Source organism: Zalophus californianus, chromosome 12 (genome assembly GCF_009762305.2).
Source record: "Zalophus californianus isolate mZalCal1 chromosome 12, mZalCal1.pri.v2, whole genome shotgun sequence".
Taxonomy (NCBI): Eukaryota; Metazoa; Chordata; class Mammalia; order Carnivora; family Otariidae; genus Zalophus; species Zalophus californianus.
Genome location: NC_045606.1, coordinates 88,289,776 through 88,301,760, shown reverse-complemented (window position 1 = coordinate 88,301,760; position 11,985 = coordinate 88,289,776). Strand labels below are relative to the sequence as shown.

The 11,985-nt window shown below is 39.4% G+C and overlaps 1 protein-coding gene across 8 annotated transcripts in view; it reads right to left on the bottom strand.

Moving 5' to 3' along the window:
* Positions 1-9,566: 9,566 nt before the first annotated feature.
* Positions 9,567-11,985, bottom strand: part of CALD1 (caldesmon 1) — a 205,677-nt gene continuing 203,258 nt past the window's right edge. For all 8 annotated transcript variants that reach the window (XM_027574494.2, XM_027574493.2, XM_027574497.2 and 5 more), the window contains one exon: positions 9,567-11,919. In XM_027574494.2, coding sequence (XP_027430295.1) covers positions 11,914-11,919 — 6 coding nt within the window. In that variant the 3' untranslated portion in view covers positions 9,567-11,913. The remainder of the gene's footprint in view (positions 11,920-11,985) is intronic.

Sequence of the window (11,985 nt, the reverse complement as noted above, 5' to 3'; positions counted from 1 at the left end):
CTTTCCAAGTGTAGCTGAAAAAAAGTCTTTAGCCATTTGGTGTGTATGGGAGGAAAAATTTTTACTCTGTCTTTCTGAGTTCTTTTGGCTGGTATATTCGTTAAATTGATGAGATTCATAGGGAAAAATAAGTTTAATTTCTTATGTTTGGACACCTCACAGGGACATGAGCGCCTCCAAGACAGGAGATCGAGGCTCATATAATACCCTGAACTAAGAGAAGGTGGGGCCTGGGGCTTCAAAGGGAAGGAAGACAATTCACAGGAAGATGGGAAGAGCAAATGCTTGGTAAACACATGTTTTGCCATGCCATGCCATGCAGAGACAGGGGACACAGAGAGGAATTTGAACAAAAACATGCCCTTACCAAGCTCCTTCTGGCTTGCTACACCTAGCCCATACTCTTTGTAGTTCTCTCCTGTGATAGCTGTTTTCCTGGGTCAGGCACTCTTTCTAAATTCTTAGAGGCAGTTCAGGGGGAGATAAAAAGCTCTTCCTGAGTCTTTGGGCCTAGATTGTCTTCAGCTTCAAATAATCTGCACGCCAAGTGGCACATTTTGTGGATGTTAATTCTGAACCCCATCAGGTGCCTTTGATAGCTCTACCTTGTTTTATGCCATACATATGCAACACAAAGGTGACATGCACAGAGAATATTTCAATATGGAATCTATTTTTCTGTTGGATTTTAGAGTCAGGGTTGCAACCCATAGGGTATCATACATAAGGTGAAGAAGCTCCAAGAAATTAGCTAACCAGATTACACAAGAAATCAAAGACAGAGCTGGGGCTTAAGTCTCATGATTTTTAGCCTAAATATTTGCATGATCATATTTCAAGTACTCCTATAGAGAAAAATTATTTTAGTGCATAAATAGGAATTCAACAAAATTTTGAAAATCATGATCATTTATTCTTTCATTATTTCAACTAATTTTTATTGAATGCCTACTACTTGTCAGGGATTGTTCCCCTGTAAGGCTATTGGAGGAAACCAGACAGTCTTCAGGGAGGTTATGGGAGAAGACAGACAAACCAATGGGAAAAAAAGAAAAACAACAAAAAACCAAAAACCCATTCAGGTGATGATAATTGCTATGGAGAGATATAAAGGAGAGAAAAATAAAGAGCCTGGGAAGTACTCCAGGTGGGTGGGCCTTGGTAGGGGTAGCGCTCATTCCCTCCCTCTCTCTCTTTTTTAAAGATTTATTTATTTATTTATTAAAAGGAGGGGAGGGAAGGGGCAGAGGGAGAGGGAGAGAGGAAAGCAGACCCTGCGCTGAGTGCAGAGCCTGATGTGGGTCTCAAAGTCAAGACCCTGAGATCATGACCTGAGATGAAACTAAGAGATGCTTAACCTGACTGAGCCACCAAGGAGCCTCCCCCACCCCTTTTTAAAGTAAACTCTACACCCAACATGGGGCTTGAGGTCATGACCCTGAGATCAAGAGTCGCATGCTCTACTGAGGAGTCAGGTGTTGCAGGGTACCTCTTTTGATAGGGTGTCCAGGGAAGCCTCTGTGACCAGGAGCCATTTGAGCAGAGACAGAAGCAAAAGAATGAGCCATGTTTATGTCCAGGAAAACCTTGCCAGGCGGGGAAAGCAGCAAGTACAAAGGCTCTGAGAGAAGACCGGGTTATGAATTTTACTAGGTTGTGAATTTTACTGTTTAGGTGAAGCTTAACTGTAAAGAGGAAAACTATCATTTTTAGGAAAATTTCATTAGGATTTCCTTAAGTAAATTTTAAGTTGTTTCCTTAAGTACCTGCTTCTTTTGAACTTTTTTTTTTTTTTAACTTACTCTATTTCAGATGGTAGTATATAGTGGAAATTCTTTGTCTTTAAGTTAGAGTGGAAGTAAGGCCTGGAGTAAGTTTCTCCGAAGGACTTTGTCGATCTGAATTTTCGTTTCCCTTCCCTATTATCTTATCTGAGCAGTTCACAGGACAGACTCCTTATATACACAGCTTTGGCTTCTTGACAAGGCAACTTTACTTCAGCAGCAACTTTCTCTTGTCCTATTTTTGGGAGAATTTATTTAGTCTAAGCCTGCAGTATAATAGGCATTATAATAAGAGTAAGAAAAGAGGAAAAGGAAAACCAAAACAATACTCCAAAGAGCACAATGACTGGTGTGGGAATCAGGAGGAAAATTCACTTTAGCAACATGCCCAAATGTAAGTTGTGTTAGGAATGTAAGTTATTTTGTGTAAGTATATCACTTGGACTTTGTTGAGCAGAGACTTAAATACAGTGACTAGGGCAATCAGAGTTATTTATGACATCACAGAATTTAGTGGTTATGTGGCTGTAGAGGTCTCATCACAGTTTGGCTGAGGAAGCCATACTAGGTCCTAGGAGTCCTGGGGTCCTCTAGTATACCCATCTTGGCTTTCCTCAGACTATGTGGGTCTAGAATGTCCTGCTATAGGATCAAACTTCTCAAACTGTTTCCAAGTTGAAACCTTGAGTTGTTTTTTTTTTTAAGATTTTATTTATTTATCTGACAGAGAGAGACACAGCGAGAGGGAACACAAGCAGGGGGAGAGGGAGAAGCAGGCTCCCCGCTGAGCAGGGAGCCCGATGCGGGGCTCGATCCCAGGACCCTGGGATCATGACCTGAGCTAAAGGTAGACGCTTAACGACTGAGCCACCCAGGCGCCCCCAAACCTTGAAAAAAGATTTATTTATTTTGAGAGAGAAAGAGAGAATGCACATGGGAGGGAGGGGCAGAGGGAGAGGGAGAAAAGAATCCCAAGCAGACTCCCCGCTGAGCTTGGAGCCCGCCGAGGGGCTTGATCCCAGGTCCCTGAGATCTTGACCTGAGCCCAAATCAAGAGTTGGATGCTTAACTGACCGAGCCACCCAGAAGCCCCTCAAACCTTGAGACTTGTCCCAGCCAATTAGCTAACCAAGACTCAGCTCAAGGGTCATCTCCATAGTGAAGTCCTAGAAAGGACTATCCCTCTATCACTGGTACAAGTAGTTTGTATTATTAGTTTGTATAATGTGTCTAAATGGGGGGACTATAGTGAAGCATTATTCTCCTCAACACTTGGAAATGAGGTTAGTAAGAATGCCCCCTGCCTACTCAGCAAATAATGGAGAGGATAAATCACCTCAAAAGAGAAAGAATGTTCAGTGTGAAGTCTCATGACAAAAACCATGAAATGGTCCTCCCCGCCGGCAACCCTCACCAAATACCTGCCCCTGAACTGTGCAACAATGAAGTCCCCTTTCCCACGGAGGACCTGTTGCCAGATTCCACAACTTTCTAGCCACTTTGAGCTACTAAAACACTAAAAACTTTTGTTTTTAAGATTTTACTCTGAAATTTGGTATCAAGTACATTTTAAATGTCAGTTTCAAACTGGAATCAAAGCCTTCTTCCTCCTTACCCTCCAGAACAGCCTAGATCTATCCTTAGCTCTGGTGGCTTGGGAAGTGGGAGTGAGTTGGTGTTTTGCTATGTACATTCATCCTGGCTTCCTTCTACGTGCCAGTCCTTGTTATGTTAGGATGAGCAGGGGCTGGGGAGGAAAAGGGCAAAAGTCTCTTTAACTGGGCCAAATTGCAGTCTACACAGTTGGTCTCAAGTGCTGTTCTTGCTCTTTGTGGGCTTCATGAGGGTGGTGACTCGGAACTTTCTTCAAGGCAAGCTCGAAGGCTTTCTTCAAGGCAATAACAATCTCTTGTGAGAGACTGTGGGGAATCCTTGTGAGGAGTGTGGGCTCAGAGGCCAACTGCCTGGGCTCAAATATTCTGCCACTTAATAGCTGTATGATCTTGAGTTAAGTTTTTTATCTTATTTTATTTTATTATTTATTTTCTTTTAGAGAGAGTGTGTGTGTGCACGAGGGAAGGGACAGAGGAAGAAGGGGAGAGAGAGAGAGAATCCCAAGCAGGCTCCAACTCGGGGCTTGATCTCACGACCTTAAGATCATGACCTGAGCTGAAATCAAGAGTCAGACGCTTAACCGAATGAGCCACCCAGGTGCCCTTTGAGCAAATTCTTTAACTTTTCTGTGCCTCAGTTTAGTTACATGTAGGGTGTGGATAATACAGTACTACGGAAGGTCCCCAACTTTTCCAGTTTTACAATGGTATGAATAGTAAAAGCAATATGAATTCCATAGAAACCATACTTGGAATTTTGGCTTTGGATCTTTTCCTGGGTTAACCATATGCAGGATGATCTTCTCTCAGAATGCTGGGCAGTATGGTAGGGTGCCACAGCTCCCAGTCAGCCACGTAGTCATGAGAACAAACAACTAATATACTTACAACCCTTCTGTTTTTTCACTTTCAGTATAATATTCAATAAATTAGGGGCGCCTGGATGACTCAGTCGTTAAGCATCTGCCTTTGGCTCAGGTCATGATCCCAGACTCCTGGGATCGAGCCCCGCATCCGGCTCCCTGCTCAGTGGGGAGGCTGCTTCTCCCTCTCCCACTCCCCTTGCTTGTGTTCCCTCTCTTGCTGTGTCTCTGTCAAATAAATAAATAAAACCGCTAAAAAAAATTCAATAAGTTATATGAGATATTCAACACTTTATTATGAAATAGGCTTTGTGTTAGGTAATTTGCCCAACTGTAGGCTAATATCACTGTAGGCTAATGTACGTTTAAGGCAGGCTAGGCTAAGCTATGATGTTTAGTTGGTTAGGTGTATTAAATGCATTTTTGACTTAGGATCTTTTCAACTTACAGTGGGTTTATTGGGGTGTAACTATCATAAGTCAAGAGAGATGTGTGGTGACTATCTTGTAGGGTTGTGGTGAGGCTTAAATGAGTGAATAACATGTAAGGTGCTTAGAAAGTGCCTGGAATATGAGAAGGACCCAATAAAATGTTAGCTGTCATTATCATTTGACCAGCAGACCTCCAATTGGTGATGATACCATACCACTCTGATACCTGGGCATCTACTTGCCTTGCTGTGGTGATCCCTGCATGATGACAGAGTGTCACCACTGACCCAGTGTCATCTTCACAAGCAGTTCTAGGACTGGTGGGCACATATGGGACCTATCTGTCTTCTATACACCGGCACAGTGCTGTTCTATCTGGCCTGTTTTTTTCAATTCGTTTTTCTATGAGCTAGAGAGCATAGAGACAAATTAGTCAACTCTTGGCTAGGCAGCCATCCAACAGGAAACAAAATGCCAGCCTCCCCTTCAGTCAGACACCTTCAGTCCTCAGTGATTCTCTTGGATGCCCCCTCTCAGAAATAGCACCTTAGTTCACGGAAAGATAATGCTGCTCACAGAAGCCCAGTGTTCTCATAAGAGCAACTTCTCATTGCAAACTGGTGTGCTGCCATTCTGACTTTATATAGTATATTGGGTTTCTGAGCTTGGTTAATTTACTGGTACAGCCATAAAAGAAAAAAAAATAGATTCCTTCTCTGGATGCTGACCAAATTGTTTTTCAGGCTATAAAGCTTAATAGCAGAGCTTGAACTGAGGCATGTTAATGCCACCCACCTGGCCTTCTTAGGAGCCGTTGGCCACCTTTGTCCCAGTACCCTTTTGAATTTCTTTTAGACAACTCTGTCCTCCAGGCCTCTGTTATGTCCCTTAACGCACCCCTGTCATAACATCAACACTCTACTGCATTTAGTCTACTCATTTCTGTGTCCTACTATTTAATATCAAAGCCCCTTAAGGGCGCTGGGGCTTTTAGTTATCTTTGTATCTCTAGTGGCCTAATGTTGACAGGTATCTGTAGGTCTTCAATAAATATGTCTAAAAAATGTGCTGAGTGTTTAGCAGGTGAAAGGTAGAGTGCTGAGAACCAAGGGTGCAAGGTGGTGTAAGACCTGGAGGTACATGCGCTCTGGTGGAACAGCAGGCCCCTTTGAGTTGAGGTTTCTTCTGCTGTGCAACTACAACACTTGGTGTAAATCTCTGCTTAGGATTCACCAGAGAGTGATGTCAACAACTGGTTTTTTCTAATGGTTTCTGAGCCTTTGGAAGGGAAGGTCTGAGCTTCCTCTTTGCATTCTGGTTGCCTAGTCCAATGCCTGATGGTCACAAGGCAGGCACTCTACAGGCGTACTAAGTTATTAACAAGAATAAAGGTTCAGATAAACGGAGTGTGCTGGGGTAAGTTTTCTTAGATGAGGTGGACTCACACTTGGTTTCAGTGAACTTAGAAAGGGGAAAAAAATAAGGCTGATACATTAGGTAAGGGACAACATGTGAGCACAGATCAGAATTTACATAATAGTATCTTCTGGAGAGATTTTGGGTGAAAATATTCAGCAAATAATTGGAAACATAGGCCTGGTGGTCATGAGGGATGTCAGTTTCCAAGATGTATTCTTGGGGAAAATGGAACCCATCTATAATCAGCTAATGCTGCTGACCAATGGACCAGGGGGTTAAGAGTGCAGACTCTGGAACCAGAAACACTTAGCTGTATGACCTTGGGTAAGTTACTTAGCCTCTCTGGGTCTCTGTTTCCTTATAAAATGGAGAGTAACAGCACCTATCTCCTAAAATTGATGTAAGGATTAAGACAGTTTATATATAAAGCACCACTGTTCTATCATAGCAAGTGATCTCATTCTGTTGTTTTTCAGTGAGAATCTTTGGAGTGCACATTTCCACACAGAGCCTAGAGTGAGACCTTGCTACTTGGAATGTGTTCCCCAATGCAGCAGTAGCCAATGAAGCATCACCTGGGAACCTATTAGAAATGCAGAATCTCAAGCCCTCCCCACTCTTTCTGTATCTGAATCCGCATTTTACAATTAGGTATTTGAATAACAAAGGGGCATTATACAACTCAACTCTAGACCTACTGAATAAGAATCTTCTGGGACTGGAACCTACATAGTTCCATGATTTCTACCATTGATTCTGATGTTCACCAAGGATTTAGAAACCCCAGTGCACTCAGGACAGTGGATTTCCATCATCTGAAAAAAACTCAAAGCACCTGTGTTGCTAAACTTGGCAGGCACAGACATACGAAATACAGCATCTAAGAAAAGTAGGTTTGTATGGAAGAAAGCCAGGTAAGGTTAAAAACAAGCTAGAAATTAATCTTGTGTTCTGTATGATTATAGTTCTTTCACGTAATTTTTTAATATTAGTACATTCCGTAAGAGTTTATTGAATGAATGTTCTTTATCCAGGCAGAAATGACCAGCTGGGCCTTCTACAACCTATTTTAATGAGACATTTTTTGGAAATCCTATTTCAGGTAGCAAAAGCCAATTATCACTAAAAGCATGCCTTTGGCAAAACTCTGCTATCAAATCTGCATTAGAGTAAAGCAAAGAGGCCCAACCATCCTCATGGAGCTGAAATGCAGGACTGAGGTGATACAGTAATTATAAATCTGGGAACACAAACGTTGTAAAACAAATTAACCTCTCAGAACTCTAAAAACTCTACTACAAAACTTGACAGCAGTACATCAGGCAGAGAGTTTATAAATTGGGTTGCTCATGAAATCATCATACCATTTACCAAGCACCATTATGTGTGGTGCACTGGGTATACTGCTGGGGGTACAAAAGAATATGACATTTTTTTTCTCTGATTACCCCAAAATGAAATATTTTCTCCTCCCTCTAAACACTGACAATCATGTACTACATAATTCTTTTGACAGTTATGTACTAGAGCCTTGTGATATTTTCTCTTAAATTCTTGAATTGTTACTCAGTATTTTGTAACTTTTCATGTCTATCATTTATCATTTATCTCCCCACTAGAATAGTGCAGTTTTTCCCCAGGTTAAGGAAGGTGCCAGTTTGTGTAAGGACCAGATTATTTTAAGCTCACCCTTACTTTCAAGAGTCAGCTCTTTGTAGACCCATAAACGGGGAGTAGTGTAACAAAACCTCATCTTTGAAAGACAGAATATTCTTTTTTCCTCTAGCCCCACTGGGTTGCCAAAAGTCTAGCTCAGCCTCTCAGCTGCCTCTTGTAGATCACTGTATGCTTTGAAGCAGAAGTAGCCCTGGCGTAAAAGCAAGAGAGAAAACGTACGTCAAACAGGTGGCACATAACTAGGATGCTATTTAAATGAGAGACTATCAGTAATTACATTAAATATAAAAGGCCTAAATAATCCAGGTAAAACTCAAAGATGATCAGACTGTATTAAAACCTGATGATTATGATTTTATGATGTCTATGATTTTCAAAGACATGCATCTAAAACTAAAGACTATATAAAGGCTGAAAGTAAAGGGGTGGAAAAAGTTATGTCATGCAAGTGTTAACTAAAAGAAAGCCACTGTAGCAATATTAAGAATAGAAAAAAACAAACTTTAAGGAAAAAAGATTTGCCGTGCAAATAGAGGATTACTTCATAATGTTAAAACATTCAGTTTACTAGGAAGTTTTAATGATTCTAGACTTGCACATGCACCTAAAACATGATCTTAAAATATGGAAAGCAAAATTAACAGAATTACAAGGAAAAATAGACAAATCCATAATCATACAGGGAGATTTTCACATGCCTTTCTCAATAGTAGATATGGAACAAAAAAAATCAGTAAGGATACAGAATGTTTGGACAACATGACTAATACGCTTGACACAAATAGACATAGCACTCAGATCAAGACGTAGCTAGGTCATCTTGGTCCTATGGAAGAACACATATTTAGGGTCATGAGATTTTTAAAAAATCCATTCCTCCATCTGGAGCACTCATACAAGCAAGAGTAGGAAAAAACCTTGTAATACAGACCTGTTCCTACAACATACAAGAGACTATAACATCTTTAAACTCATAACTTGAATACACACACTGTAAAATTAAATTTCGTCCATCTCTAATCCTATCAGTTTGGTACCAGTACTGTAGATGGCATTCTTTTCATTGTTTAATTTTGTGAATTAACTTTGATGACAATTACCTTGTTGCCTAAACTGATCACCCTTCGTTAGGATGGAGAAGTAAAACGTACTAATTATTTTTTAAGTTGCAGTAACTTAGCTAATTCTGTACAATCTTATGAGCAGAATTTAAGGGACTGTTCAGGGGCTCTGGGCTCACAGTTGAAACCTTTATGAGAACCTCATATATTCAACCTGTGTTACGTAAATATGCAAAATTACTTAAAAAAAAATCTTTGGATGTAAATGTAGTCTCCAGTGCCTTGCAAATAGTCAGTATTCTGCAAACGAAGGGTATATGTTAAATGGCCACTTCTACTATAAAAGACACTATCTTTGGGAAAACAGTACTTCTACCTTAGGAGCAAGAGGGGTGGTGTGTGACAAGATGGGGAATGAGAGGGAGGATGGAGGAAGATACGATAATTTTTTTTGGAAGAATTATTTTTAATTCCTCTTTTCAACCTTTTCCATACATGTTTGATTAGTTGTCCATATCAGAGCAATTTTCACTATTTTATTAGAAGATTGCCTGTAATAAGAATAATTTAAACAATATGAATGAAATGGCTTTCCTTTTCTAAAGAGTGAAACCAAGACTCAATCTGAAACATAGATTTTGCTATGCCACCATCTTTATTAAAACAGATATAACTCTTATTTATAATCAATGCAATGCATAAAAATAAGCAAGGCAGAGACATTTGGAGGAATTCCATTTATTGTGGATGCATTTTCACAATATATGTTTATTGCAGCGATCAATTATCAGTGAAAATATCAAGTGTTTATAAAACTTTTAGGAATGGCAGATTCACAGAACATGCTAGTCACCTTGCAGTCTTACCTCTTAAAGATAACAAAGAGAACTGTAATCAAACAAGTAAACAAGGAATTTATTTTTCAAAAGATTAAATCCAAACTGAACAAAATTCTACCCTAAAACTTATTCCATCCATTATTGGAATAAAAGTCAGGATCGATATATTCTCTTCTCAACTTTAGACTTTCTAGGAAAAAAATATAATAGTGATCAGGAGAAGCTCTTACTCAAAAGTACAACAAAGCAATGTTACCTCACTGTGGGCCTTAATTCAAACTTTGATCCATTTCACTCCAATTATGGGTGTCAATGCTAAAATCAGGCATTGCGTGCACATTCTAGTTCATTTTGTCATAGACTCATGTCTACTCTGTCATGGGTGGATGACTTGTGCAATCTTGGTGGCTTTCCTTCCTTTGGCCCAGGTGTGCTAAAGCTAGAGGATTCAACAACTCTTTACTGATTTATGAGGAAAATATACTTTGGAAGGCAGTGGTCACTCCTCATGCCAGCCTTGCCCTGGTTAGCTCTTCCAGGGCAGTACTATAGATTAGAAAACAAGTCATCTGAGAGGCTCCCTCAGTGTGGTAGGAATTGAGACTAAGACAATTTTGGTTAAGTCAAATGAGGTATAAGTTTATAGAATTACACTCCATGTATATTTCTATGCTAGAACATATTGCCAAGACACTGGAGTACTCTTATCATCTATTGTGGAGAATAGATGAACACTTATAAACTAAAATAAGATGTGATATCTAGATTGTGTGTGCAAAATGTAAAAATGACAAGTCGATAGACTCTTGGGGAAAAAGGTAGAACTAATAAAAGTTACACATATTTTTTGAAAATTCAACATGTTATCAACTTACGACAAGTACCAACGACTAATAAAAGTAGAAAAGTTTAATTTAAAAGATGTTTCAGTCTATCAAGAATGGGAAATACTGTCATGACTCCTAAATACTGGCTTTTGCTCACTTTTCTTCTCTGCTCCGCAGACATTAGCCAAAGTTGGTCTTAGCATACCCACACGTGGAATTCCAATCTGTATAATTTCGTGACAAAAATTCTTGTCTTCAAATTTTAGAGAAGGAAGAGACCTCATTTATCATCTAAGCCAACCTACTGTGGACTTGATTTTAAGAACAGGATAGAGTTCTGAGCAAGCTTTGAGTTTGACCCAGATGGTAGATTTGGGACAATTCACACTGGACTTCAAGACTGTTTTTAATTATAAACTAAATACTCTGTTTTATAGAAAATGTCAACTAATTTTGACACTTCTATAATCTCTCTTTTCTTCTTACAGGTTATCGGGCATTGGAAACATATCAATACCTATTCTGCCATGTATCTATTGGCAAATATGAAATATTAATATAATATTGTGATTTTTAATTTTTAAAAAGCTGTGATATTGGCTAGTTACAAGAACATATTGCTAAATATAATAGTCTAGCACATAAAAAAGCTTTCTACCATTAGTGTGTTTGTATACGTGTATGCACATACATACATGATCAGGTCATCTAAAATGTGGTTCGCTATCACTACCAAAGAAATCCACAAAGCAACCAACCTAAAGAATCAGTACCACTGTCAGCTAACATCATAATCCAATTTAGATATTCATCAGCATGAAAAAAGTAATACCTTAAGAGTATATCTTTTTTTTTTAAGACAATCATTATTGCAGTATCTCAAATCTGAAATGGGTTACTTTCAGAAAGTGTTTCAATTGCCTAGTAAGATAATTTCTTCCATGCTTTATGCTAAAGTGCAGAAACAACATGATTTCTGTATTTAAAATAAAAAAAACCCCAAACAAAACCACTAGGGCTTGTTTTTCTGGACACTGCACACATTCCTCAGGCAATTTTCAACGTGAAGCTCCTTTAGTTGACTTCTGGTGTGGCTGGTATCACTGCTCAGACACAGAGTTATGATGATCAGTAGGAAAGTCTCTATTTCACAGCATGGGTTTCTTTAGAAACAGGCTCCTGTGCAAAGGCAGTACTTTTACCATGAACATCTCTAGACTGTGATTATTAAATATAGTGATAATATACATGGGTTTACTGGGATAATGAAAAATAAAACAAGAGGAAATGAACTCAATTTAGTAAATCAACATAAATATAAAACAGAGCAAATTAGCCCTCTCCAACTGAGCTGGTCCAGCATCTTGAGCGGCTACTTTGGGTTCTTTCTTGAACTCTCTCAAACCTGCTAAGAGAAAAGATCTTTAAATCCACAGGCCATGATGTTTCAGCCAGAGGTTTTGTGTCAGAA